This window comes from Macaca thibetana, chromosome 7, assembly GCF_024542745.1.
Source record: "Macaca thibetana thibetana isolate TM-01 chromosome 7, ASM2454274v1, whole genome shotgun sequence".
Taxonomy (NCBI): Eukaryota; Metazoa; Chordata; class Mammalia; order Primates; family Cercopithecidae; genus Macaca; species Macaca thibetana.
The window spans coordinates 127,870,427-127,883,860 of NC_065584.1; the positions used below are offsets into that span (position 1 = coordinate 127,870,427).

General features: G+C 44.1%; 1 protein-coding gene across 5 annotated transcripts in view; it reads right to left on the minus strand.

The window, feature by feature from the left end:
• Positions 1-13,434, minus strand: part of TP53BP1 (tumor protein p53 binding protein 1) — a 112,446-nt gene that overhangs the window by 8,672 nt on the left and 90,340 nt on the right. For all 5 annotated transcript variants that reach the window (XM_050799343.1, XM_050799342.1, XM_050799341.1 and 2 more), the window contains 6 exons: positions 10,186-10,457; positions 9,356-9,505; positions 8,627-9,057; positions 4,581-4,772; positions 3,946-4,161; positions 1,477-1,692 (listed from right to left, as the gene is read on the minus strand). In XM_050799343.1, the coding sequence (XP_050655300.1) occupies positions 1,477-1,692; positions 3,946-4,161; positions 4,581-4,772; positions 8,627-9,057; positions 9,356-9,505; positions 10,186-10,457 (1,477 nt within the window). The remainder of the gene's footprint in view (positions 1-1,476; positions 1,693-3,945; positions 4,162-4,580; positions 4,773-8,626; positions 9,058-9,355; positions 9,506-10,185; positions 10,458-13,434) is intronic.

Here is a 13,434-nt window from a genome sequence, read left to right on the forward strand (position 1 = left end):
CTTCAAAAACACTGTCCAAATGCTTCATTTTATTTTTATGAGTGGAGTTTATTACATCTCACATAGGCACACACATTTTAATGAAACTGGACAGCCTGCATCTCATACCAGTCAGCTTTCTTGACTATGCTGAACCAAGCAACAGACAAAACATCTATAGAGCTGCCTTGTGAAGTCCTGGTTTCAAGTCCAGCAATATTGTATAAGGTGGAAAAAAAAAAAACAAAACCATGACCATGACCACTGTTTTAATGCCATGACATGCCTCTATGCAGAATCCTCAAAAGACTCCTAATTAGTCCTGTCCAGGAAACTCTTCAAATACCTTATTCCCACTGTGCCTATCTGACAGTTTGACAAGCTAGGTGTTGCACACACTTAACCTTGAAATCCCACCACACCACATCTACTCACTCCCACAGCCCAACTCTCCCACACCAGAGCCTGTCTACTCAACAACTCTCTGTGCACCTTCCTAATGGCATACACCTGAATTGCAACTCCCTGATCATCCTTTCCATGTCCTTGTACATATCTACACATGGCTGCAGGCAGTGAGATACAGTTTTGGTTAATTAGGAAAGAGTCATCCACGTACCTGAAATGCCAACCCTCACAGATCTCCAGCGGTGCTATTTTATGATAACCATGTTGCCTAATTCAATTCCCTCTTGCAAGACAACATTAGTCAGAACTCTAACTTGTATAACATCATTCCATCTGGACCTTTAGCCTTGACAGACACATTTAGATACTACTGTCAGTCACTTATTTATAGTGTATACATTTATATCTGCTCATTCCCTCTCCTAGATCACACATTTTTCAGACTTCTCCCCACTGCAGCCTTCACTCAAAAACAGACAACACAGAAATAAATGCAATGTACAGATTTAATTTAAGGTTAAAGAGAGGTACAAGAGTTGAAAAGGCCTGGAAGCTGTTTCTTTGCAATCACCCTGAGGAACCGGGCACCCCAAAGTCCCAGTCTCAGACCTCAGGAGAATGAACCTTACCCTCCACGTGGGTTTGCTCTAGCAGATGCCCAAAGAACACAAATGGGGAAAATGGCAGGGCATTCAGACCCGACTGACTTGGATGGCTGCAGTAGGCTAAAATGACAGAGCTCTAGTCCCAAATTTGTCACTATTGTGGACAAAAAAAAACAAAAAAACCCAAAAAGTTATTTAACCTTTAACCTCTCCAAACTTGTTTCCTCATCCATAAAACAGATAAGATCTATCTCCCATCTGCCTCACAGGATTGTTTTCAGGAACCACTCACTGAGAGGAATTTTGTGAAAACAGTCTATAAACTGTTAAAAAGCAGGATACAGAGTAATTTCTATGACCAAGATCCCAGCTGCTACTTGCCTTGCCTCCTCTACATACAGCAGGGGGACCACCAGCTCATAAGTGACTGGAAAAGAAAGAAGTGCCTATATGTCAGAGCTCCCAGGGATTCCTAAGGCCTTACCCTCTTCTTCCTCACTGCTTCCTGTAGGACCATCTGACAGTTTGGAGCGGCTGGCCAACTTGTCACTGGTTGTGGCCATGGTAAGGAGGAATGCATAGCCCAGAAACAAGGTCTTGTTCAGAGGCAAAGGTCCTCTCTGCTCTTCCAGGGCAGAGGGTTCACCGGTGTTGTCTCCACTCTCACAGGGGCTCACAAACTCTCCTGCCCCCACTGCACCTGGGAAGGACAGGGGGCACAGTTACTAGGGGGATATACACCATTGCCTCGGCAAAAGCCTTAGCACCAAAAGGCCCCAGCACCAAGCATGACCTGATGGGTAGGCAATGTCCTGATGAACTTATCTGAGCCAGAAACCAAAGACCATTCCAATGGCCAACCATTCTAAATGACCAACAGCCTAGGATGAAATTTATAACAAACAAATTTACATATTTAAATTTTACAGAGTCATAATGTATACAGTGTTTTCATAAATGAAAATTAACCAAGTATTGTTTTCATATAGCCACACCAAATACTTCTAAGGTCATCTGAAGGAAGAGGTGGTTCTAATACAAAGAAATAGTAGTTGAGAGTGAAAAATGTTTGGAAATCTTCAGCCCACTTTCTCTGTCCCGTGCTCTGATTTCCCCCAGGGTATGAGATATTTTGAAGCAGCCTTTGGAAAAAAAAAAACCCAACACTTTTTTATTACCAAGAAATGCCCCTTGTAGATAGACCGTCCCACCCCATCGCTGACCTTCACCAGAATGGTGCAGAGAATACTTGGTAATAAAGTGTTTTTACACATAGATGGTGCCACATCAAAATAGCCTGCCTCAACTGAATTAGTTTTCAACACCTGGGTAAGTAAGTGAACCAGCCAGCCAGAACACCCATGCCAAGAGTGCCCAATAAGTCCTTGAGAAAAAAAACAGATACCTGACCTGGAGAAGCTGAATCGTAGGTTCATTAGGAGGCTAAGATGACAGACAGGTCATGCATGCCTCCCTAAAATAAAACCAGGAGCAAGAAAACAGTCTCAGAGGCAATATGATGTTATATGAACGAGGCTGGAATTAGAAGTGAAGACCAACAAAGTTTGAATCCTGACTTACTTTGTCATCTTGGGAAAGTTAGCCAACTTTTCTGTGCCTCAGAGTCTTCAACTGGAAAACTCATTCTAGCACCTATACTTCATAGGGATTATATGTGAAGTAGTATGTGTGAAGCACTGAGCGCTATGCCTCATACAGTAAATATTCAGTAAAGATTATTGTTATTGTTTTTAAATACCTGAAACACAGCAGCAGTTGGGTAGATAAGGAGATGACACAATTCAAATACTTAGGAAATAAAAGAGCTCTGGTGCCAGGACAATGTAACAATCAATGGAGTTTCATCAGTTTGCTAACCTGAGAAAGTTCCAAGGGAATGGACTGATTTTACCTCTGTAATCTCCTGAACCCATAGCAGCTGGGCCTGGGTCACAGTAGGGACTCAATGAACAACAGATGAAATGAACTCCTTTCTTAATTATTGAATGCTAGGGACTGGAAAGTGGTTGTTTCGGGGATAATGGGAAGAAGGAAGAGCACATTGAGATATGATCTTTTTTCTTTTTGAGATGGAGTCTCACTCTGTCACCTAGGATGGAGTGCCGTGGCGTGATCTCGGCCCACTGCAACCTCCGCCTCCCAGGTTCAAGTGATTCTACTGCCTTAGCCTCCTGAGTAGCTGGGATTACAGGCATGTGCCACTACGCCCAGCTAATTTTTTTTGTATTTTTAGCAGAGACAGGGTTTTGCCATGTTAGCCAGGCTGGTCTTGAACTCCTGACCTCAAGTGATCCCCCAACCTTGGCCTCCCAAAGTGCTGGGACTACAGGCGGGAGCCACCGCGCCCAGCCATGACCTTTCAATAGGAAGTCTGAGAAAGCTAGAGGGCCCAAGCACAAGAGAGAGGAGAGCAGAATTTCCAGGAAGATGGTGGTGCAGGCAAAGAGAAATTACACCTATTTTGAATCTGCTTACATTTCAATACTTCTCCTTTCCCTCCTAGAACCCATATAGTAGTCAAAGAATGGTGTGATCAAGTCCTGGTTTTGTTTTTTTTTTTCTGGAGACAGAGTTTCACCCCTGTTGCCCAGGCTGGAGTGCAATGGTGCAATTTCGGCTCACTGCAACCTCCACCTTCCTGAGTTCAAGCGATTCTCCTACTTCAGCCTCCCCAGTAGCTGGGATTACAGGCACCCACCACCACACTCGGCTAATTCTGGCCTTCCTATCTATCCGCACTAGAGTCTGCAGAGGATGGGGGAGGAGGGATACAGTGAGCTATCCCTGAATATCACCTGTGGGCTTGGGCAGGACCCCAACTTTATAACAGGACAGAAGGGCCACTGCCACATATTAAGCTCCGTTTTTCCAGAAGCTGGCCCTGCATTCTGCCATGGTATGAAGGAAGAATGAGGCAAAAAGGAGCACTTACCAGGTTTTACGGTGGCAGACTTGCGACCTCGCTTGGCAGGGGACCGTTCCTCTTCAGAAGTGATAAGTTTTCTTTTGCCTGAGAGAACTCCCATGGAGGCACGAGGACTTTCTGTGATCTTTCGGGTAGGGGTTGTGCTGCTGCTACTGGAGGCAGTAGGGGTGGCTGGGGAGCTGACGTTACTGCGCCGTTTCCGCTTCCCTTCCACCAAATTGTCTATGGCAGGATAAGCCAAAGGTTGGTCAAATTCTATGGTATGAGGTCCTGAACTCCAAGAAGCTGGGCAGACCCTGATTCAGCTACCACAGTGTTCCTTCCCCCACTTCCCACGAGGCCAAGCAGCTTCTTTTTAAGGCCATAATATTTTTTGATCTAGTCTTTGCCATGACTGAAATGTGTTTAGTCCCCTATAGAACTGAGGAGGCCAAAAAAACCCTAAGGACTTTCTGTTCGGTACTAAGAAGGAAACAGATAAGGCAGTAGCTCTAGAAAATGACAGCTCATCACCATCTGATAAGCCACATACAGGAATAATAAAAGTTAGGGAAACATTACTGACAGGTTCAGAAACTCCCCCTCCCACTGTAAGCAGAACAGAAGCCCAAAAGCAGCTGTTCAGGAAGCAAAGGTCTTACCTAAGCTGATATCTGCTGCCTTTGTGAGAGGTGTTACTGCCTCATAGGGGCCAAGCCCATACTGCTCTCTCAGTCTGTTTCCTTGCTCCAAGGACAGGATGACAGCCATTCGCTTATACCACTTTCTTTGGCCTTCTTTTTCAATGCTGTAGTACAGTTCCCCAGACTCCTTCCTATGTCCTTTCACCACTCCTGGGGGGCAGAAAGCATAAAAGCAGCTTGCTGTTGTCTTAGGCTCCTCAGCACCCTCTCACAAGGGCTCTGCAAAGCAGGTCTGAGTCAGGGAATTGAGAGATCCAACAGTGGACTGAAGTTAGGACTTAACAAAATTCCACTTGTCAATCCCAATCAGTAACACTTAGGATATATGTAGCTACTACACTGGGATTAGGACAAGGAAAGTTTCTTGACAGAAGGTATCCTTTAGTTATAAAATAAAACTTCCCAAAGACAGCCATTATGGATTGCCGGTGGTTCAAATGATTTCCATGAAGTGAAATGGCATGCAATTCCATTACAACTTCTAAACCTTTCCTTCTTGGTTCCCTGGGAGGCTGAGTGGTAAGTCTTGAGTGAAGCTGTAGGTGAAAAATGACATCATTCTAAGAGAGACAGCATGTGTGTGTGTTTTGTCTGTGTGTGTAGCAAAATTAGAGATAGAGAGCAAAGAAAGGAAGAAACAGATCCTGCCTCTCCTACCTAATCTTCCTCTCTATTATCTACTTTCCTGCTCTGATTCAAAACCTGACGATAAGGCCTTTATGTTAGAAGGAACAAAATGTGGGATGTAAAAGGAAACTAAGCTAGAATTCAGGAGACCTGAGCTTAGGCCTAATTCTGCTGCCACCAAGCTGTGTGATCTTGGATAGGACCCATTACTAATCCTGTGAAAAAGAACACTTCTTCCTATTAATGAATAAACAATTTACAACACACACACATACTACAGCTATAGACACACACACACACACACACACACACACACACATAAACAAAAACAAGGCAGTACTATGAATATTTTTTCATTCCTATACGGAAAGGTCCAATTTCTTCTCACCCATTAGCCTATGCTTGAATGACGAGCTAAAAGAAACCCAGAGCATACCCCACCCAAGGAAAATAATACAGAGAAAGCAAGCCTTGGTTCTCTATCTATCCTGTGGAATCACTCCCTTTTCCCTTACTTGTTCATCTCCTCGCTTAAATCTCTATCCCCAAACTAAGTCACAAAGTCTCCCTCAAAAACACAAAGAAGCCCAAGGCCAACAATATACTTCACACTAATGAAGAGTTACTAGAACTAGAAGCAGTCTAGTGTTGACATTAGTAAACAGCCTCAAGAAATGGGACACAGAATCCCCACACCTTGACGCCACAGTTCACTCTTGTTACAGAACTTTGTCTTTAAAAGGCCAAATATGAACCCCTCAGAGTAGCTCTACACCTAAAAGAAGAAGGAATGCATTTGATACAATGAGTCACAGTAAAAGACCCCAATCCATGTGCTACTCCCAACTGATCCCATATATAGTTAACAGTGTTATCCAGAACTAGAAGGTGAAGTGGCCCATTTAATAATGAACAAAGGGGCAAACAACAATTACTCAGAGGATTCCAAATACAAGAGAAGCCTGGATGGACTCCATAGAAAGCCATTTTTCCGGCCAGGATCAGTGGCTCACTACTATAATCCCAGCACTTTGGGAGGCTGAGGCGGGTGGATCGCTTGAGGTCAGGAGTTCAAGACCAGCCTGACCAACATGATGAAACCCCTTCTCTACTAAAAATACAAAAATTAACCAGGTGTTGTGTCAGGCACCTGTAATCGCAGCTACTTGGGAGGCTGAATCACTTGTACCCCAGAGGCGGAGGTTGCAGTGAGCCGAGATCGTGCCATTGCACTCCAGCCTGGGGGATAAGAGCAAGGCTCTGTTTAAAAAAAAAAAAAAAAGCCATTTTTTGGCCAGGCATGGTGGCTTATATCTGTAATCCCAGCACTTTGGGAGGCTGAGGCAGGCAGTTAAGTTGAGGTTGGGAGTTCAAGACCAGCCTGGCCAGTGTGGCAAAACCCCATCTCTACTAAAAACACACAAAAAAGTAGCCAGGTGGTGCTACTTTTACGTACCACCAGGTGGTGGTGCGTGCCTGTAATCCCAGCTACTCGGGAGGCTGAGGCACAAGAATCACTTGAACCCGGGAGGCAGAGGTTGCGGTGAGCCGAGATCACGCCACTGCACTCCAGCCTAGGAGGCAGGGTGAAACTGTGTCTCAAAAAAAAAAAAAAAGAAAGCCATTTTTCCCCATTATATCCCAATCTGTGTTCAAAAAGTCCTCAGAAAGATGTTTTTAAATGACAAATTCAACACAAATAGGTATCTTCAAATTATTTTAGAAAGCAGACAATATATTCAAAGAACTAGCACATGAAGCAATAACAACAAGCATAAACCTCTCACTATCACCAATATTACCTACTTCAAAAATAAAAAGGCGCCGTTCTTCAAACCAGAGAATAAGTGGTAGATGTGCAGGCATACAGACACAGCACTAAAAACTTCTCCCTAAGCAAAAATATCTCAATATATCAGCCATACTCACCTGCTGGGCTCCAATCAAAGCAGGTAGTTAAGCTTTAAAAAAGAAGAGAGTATGGAAAGGGAAAAACACTAACTTTAAAGTGGAGAAGACCAGGTGCAGTGGCTCACGCCTGCAAGCCCAGCACTTTGGGAGGCCAAGGCAGGTAGATCACCTGAGCTCAGGAGTTCGAGACCAGCCTGGCCAATATGGCAAAACCCTGTCTCTACTAAAAATACAACAATTAGCCAGGTGTGGTGGGGCACACCTGTAATCCTAGCTACTCGGGAGACTGAGGCAGGAGAATCACTTGTACCCAGAAGTTAAGAGGTCGCAGTGAGCCAAGATTGCGCTACTGCACTCTAGCCTGGGCAACAGAGTGAGAGAGACTGTCTCAAAAAAAGTGGAGAAATCTGGCAAATACAACCAGTGATGAAGATTAACATCATCAGTGATGTCTGTCATGTGGATACATCATCATTATCACAAACCTTCCCAGTTCCTGATAACATGAGAAGGGCATTTCACCTCTATGGCATCTTTTTTTAAGAGACAGGGTCTCACTCTGTTTCCCAGGCTGGAGTGCAGTGTCATGATCATAGCTCACTGTGGACTCAAACTCCTGAGCTTAAGCAATCCGCCTGCCTCATCCTACTGAGTAGCTAGGACTACAAGCATGTGCCACCATGCCCAGCTAATTTATGTTCCTTTTTTTTTTTTTTTTTATTTAGAGACAGGGTCTCACTATGTTTCAGGCTGGTCTCAAACTCCTGGCCTCAAGTGATCCCCCTGCTTTGGCCTCCCAAAGTGCTGGAATTACAGGCACGAGCTACCAGACCCAACCATCTATGTGGCATTCTTTTTAAAATATCCCATAACTCCAGTCTAATGAGAAAATACGAGACAAACCCAAATTGAGGGACATTCTACAAAATACCTGACCAGGACTCCCCAAAACTGTCATGAAAAACAAAAAAGTCATGAAAAACAAAAGACTGAGAAATTGCCACAAATCAGAGCAGACCAAAGGATATATAATGACTAAATGCAATGTTGGATGCTGAAGAGAAAAAGAACATTATGGAAAAGCTAGTGAAATCCAAATAAAGTCTAAAGTTGTGTTAACAGTAATAAACCAAGGTTGGATTTTTAGTTTTGACAAATGTCCCATGCTAACACCAGATGTCAACAATAGAGAAAGCTGGATGAGGGTTATACGGGAACTCCACTAGCAGTACTCTGTACTTCGCAAATTTTCTGTAAATCATCTAAAATATTCCAAAATAAGTTTATTCAAAAACAAATGAACAAACAGAAAAGTCAGTGGCAAGAGTAACCAATTTTGTAGGAATGAAATTTATGACTTTAGAGACCTCAGAAAAGAACCAAGTAATGTCTTGGTAATTACTAACATAACAGAGTATTGCCCCAAGGCACAAAAAAATCTCTACAAACTCTGCTTCTTTCATTACCTGCACTGAAATACTCATCCTCCGAGAGGGCCGTCACTTCAGTGTCCAGCGGAATAGGGTCACATAATAGAATGTCTTTGCCCAACACATCACATTCGTACCCATCATCAAAGAGCAATTTGTACTTCCCAGCTCCGACATCTCGCGTGATTTTCCCAGAGTAAAAGTAGCCATTGGATGACCACTTGGCTACAACACGGAGCCCTACAAAGCTGTTCCCTGGAGAGGAGGCATCTAAGCCATCAGAAGGGCCAGCAGCAGCCTGGAAAGGAATTTCTGGAGAGTCGCTACGACGCAAAGCACCAGCACCCACATCTGTTCGTCTGGTGGAGTCTGGCACTCGGGGCACGACACGGCTGAAGGATTTATCATCTGGTGACAAGTTAGGTGAAATGTCCTCTATGCCCAAGGGGCCAGGCACAGCTGTTTCTCTAAAGAGAGATAAGGGATAGGAGAAGCCGGTGAGAACAAGAACACAGAAGTACATATCTACCAATTTTCCCACTCCTTTGTCCATGGGTCTCCTCAGCCCATTCTTTGAAAACCCCATCACAGGCACGAGCCTGGTCTCTCTGTGGCCTCGCTCTGATCCCTACCCACTCCCCAGTCACTATGGGCCCCTCTTCTCCCTCCTGATACCCCACAAACTCTCTACTCCCCTCTCTTCTCTCTATTCCCTTTTTTTCTGAACAAGTAATAGACTAAGTATATCTCACACTACCCAGGTACCTGGTTCCAGTGGTCCGAGAAGGTGGGCGGCCCCTTCGCCCGCGCCCACGAGGCGTGACTGGAGCCTTCCCTCCCTGTCTGATGCCAAGGCCTGCATCACCATCCTCCTCACACACTGGCGTCCCTGTCTGACTGACCCCTTTTCTAGGACTAGAGAATGAAGACAAGTTAGTCTGATAGCACCTGCTACTGAATCTTTTCTTCGCAAAGTCTCCCCGTGGCCCTCAGACTACATGACAGGCCTACATGTGCTGAGCCTTCGGGGCAGCAGGAAGCTGGTTCACACACCCACCACCAAATCTCATCCAGGGAGTGGGGCGCGTGGGATAACAAGTAAAGGACATTCTCCTTCATGTAAGTCTATTCCCTCTGACAAAGCTTCCTACTGCTGCTGCAAAAACAGCACACCCCATTTCTGCTATGCCTTCTCCTCTACTTTAGGCTCTGGACACCTGCAAAGAATAACAAAAAGCTAGGGGATATATTAAGTTGGGGCTATTATCCCAAACTTCCTGTACTCCCAGCTAAATCATAAAAAGGCTGTGGTAGGAGCATGTGCCCACCAGATGATAAATTCCCGAAAGTCCCCTCCCCTGTTACCTACATTTTCTCAGGGGCTGCTTTGCCACTGAAATCTACCTGCCACAAGGCTCCACCCTACTTCCCATGCAAACCCAAAACAGGAATAGGGCCAACAGTGAGGAGGGGAAGTTGATTTATCTTTAATGGAGGATGGGGGATTTCCCATTACTCCCCTTTTCCTGTGATATTAAAATGTCAGCAACCCTGCCCCTGCTGTGGTTCTCTCTCTCTGGAGACCCTGTCTGCACCTCAGTTTTCCTGGGCCTCCTCGGGAGCTGGGTAAGGCAAAATCTGCGGGTTCTGTCCCGCTGGTTTTCCCTTTGAGTGGTCCGGCTCCTTTCCCTGAGCTGCCACTGCTGTGCATAGCTGAGAGACTTGTCCCACTTGATGTGCGGTGTAAGCTGGATGCCTTGGAGGAGAAGGAGCTGATATCCCCCAGGTCACCTGAGGAGCCCCCAGTCTGTGAAGGGGAAACTTCAGTTTCACACTCCTGACACTCTACAATTGGCTCTTCAGTCTCCTGCAAGGAAAAAATAGATACAGAAGATAAAAGATGCCATAATAACACAATGCCAGTATGATGGTTGGAAAATCCTACAGATGGCACAAAGTAATTCAAAAAGGTGAGAATCAGGAGGAGACTTTCTGGAATAATGGGAATGTTCTGTATCTGTTTTGAGCAGTGGTTACATAAAATTTTCAAAAGCCACTGAACGTTTAGGATCTGTTCTTTTTTTTTCTTTTTTTTTCTCCCCCAGGTGATTCTGAGAAGAATTGTTCATTCTAATGGAACTATATTGTATCTCAATAAAATATAAAGATGGTACTATATTGGTAAGAAAGAGTTTATCTTTTTATTGGATGAGTTCACAACCTCTGGCTACCAGCAAGCATTCTAACCGAGAAGACGGAGGTAAATTCTTATCTTAGAGAAGACAGGCAAGGAGGCAGGCAGGTGAGAAGAGAACACGAGTGGTCAGGAGCCCTTCTAGGTACTTCATTAACAGTGGACAGCATTACATGTTTTGACATTAGTTATTTCCCATTACCTTTCAATAACTGATCAAGGCAATAGAAAAGTATATGCAAAAATAGGCTAAAAGGGGTCAGGTGTGGTGGCTCACACCTGTAATCCCAGCACTTTGGGAGGCCACGGCGGAAGGATTGCTTGAGTCCAGGTGTTTGAGACCACCCTAGGCAACATAGTGAGAACCGGTCTCCATATGAAAATAAAACTATTAGCCAGGCATGGGAGTGCACACCTGTAGTCCCAGCTACTCGGAAGTCTGAGGTGGGAGGATCGTTTAAGCTTGGAAGTCAAGGCTGCAGTGAGCCGGGATCATGCCACTGCACTCCAGCCTAGGCGATAGCATGAGACCCTGTCTCAAAAAAAAAAAAAAAGGCTTAAATAGTATTACCATTTGGAAAAATGAAGGACAAAAAGGTTGTAAGTATCTACGGATTACGAGAAAGTCAAACTGGCTTTATCTCAGATGCCTACTTTGATGAATTGGTAGTAGTTGCCTGGTGCTCAGTTTTAAGAAGTCTTCTGGAGGCTAAATCCCAGACTTAGTGGGAAAAGATTCTAAGACCAATCACCAGTGTCCACCATGGGCACAGCACAGAGAAATTATAGCATGAGTATGACACATCTGCCTTCCTAGTCTAGAGTGTTTACGCAATATTATGTTAATTGCCAGAGGGGATATGGAAACGGATAAGATAGATCCTTCCCTCATAGAGTTTAGAATTCCTTTTGGGAGGCCAGACACGGTGGCTCACGCCTGTAATCCAGGCATTTTGGGAGGCAGAGGCAGGTGGATCACCTGAGGTCAGGAGTTCAAGACCAGTCTGGCCATCGTGGTGAAACCCCATCTCTACTAAAACAACACAAAAAAAATAGCCGGGCATGTTGGTACACTCCTGTAGTCCCCAGGTACTCAAAAGGCTGAGGCAGGAGAATCACTTGTGAACCTGGGAGGCAGAGCTTGCAGTAAGCAAAGATCGTGCCACTGCACTCCAGCCTGGACAACTGAGTGAGACTCTACCCAAAAAAAAACAATCTCCATGGGGAGACAGTATATAATGACACACATACATATATATTTACATAATACTATAAAATGATTAAATAATTATCTCTGATCCCTCCTTCTTAGAAATCTCTCCTCCTCTAAAATCCACAGAAGCACTTTTCTCTTTCTTCTGGTCTACTTCTTTGGCTACTTCTATTTATGCTTCTCTGGGTTCCTCTTTCTCTGTGTGTTCCTTTAAAATCAGTATTTCCCAGGACTCTGTTTTTATTCCTTTCCTCACTCTCATATGCTTTCCCTCATCAGTCTCACCACACTCATCCTTCCTTATCTACCAAGAATACAATGACTCAGCTTATACAAATTTCTACTAAAGGCTTCCCCTTGGATTTACCACAAACACCTGAAATTCAACAGATACAAAACAATCTATGATCCTCCCTTCATTTCTCTGCCTTCAATGAATGAATCCTAGATATCCCCAGTGCATCTCACATCTCCTACAGCTCTTTCTAGCAGAGGCTGGTTTCTTTCAGGCAAACCTCCATTCAAGAATTTTGAGATGAGATACCTCCTTGCTCCCCATTGCCATTTACAGACCATTTCTATTTCCCCACCTCCTCTCCTTCAAAACCACTATTTGCCATTTTCTTAAAACTATCTTCACCCCCTCCCTAGTTGTGATCCACTAACATTCTCCAAATCACCCTCTCTCATGCATGAAGACCTTAGCTTCATAGCCTATCTTCCCCATTTCTACTTCTGTCATCATTCTCAGTGGCCTATTTTAATTTGATATACTTCTGTTTCCACATCTGCAAAATAAGAATAATAACTGGATCTATCATAGCATAGTTGTTTAAGGATTAAATAAGTTAATTCACTAACGTGCTTAGAATAATGCTTGGCACATAGTATGTGCTCAATAAATGCTAGTCACTATCATTATTTAAGTATGGTAGTGCTTCTCAAACTATCTTCCATAGGGAAAAAACAGGTATTGCTTTAAAAAATAAGTTTGGGAAGTGCTGGGTTAACCAGAATAAAATAGGTATCCTTACTAGAGGACTTCTTAGAACTTTTAATATGGTAATACGTGATTTTTCATGTTAGTGGGGACAGGGATTAATGGCATGCTATGGTTTGAACGTTTGCCCCTACAAAACACATGCTGAAATTTAATACCCAATGTAACAGTATCAAGAAGTAGGACCTTTAAGAGATGATTGAGTCATAAGGGCTCTGCCCTCATGAATGGATTAGTCCATTCATGGATTAACGGAATTATGAGCTAATGGACTAATGAGTTATCACAGGAGTGGATTAGTTATCACGAGAGTGAGTCTGTTACAAAAACTAATTTGGTTCTCTTTTGTAAGGCCCCTGGCAATGTGATACCCTGTGATGCCTCGGGACTCTTCAGAGTCCCCTCCAACAAGAAGGCCCTCACCAGGTGTAACCCCT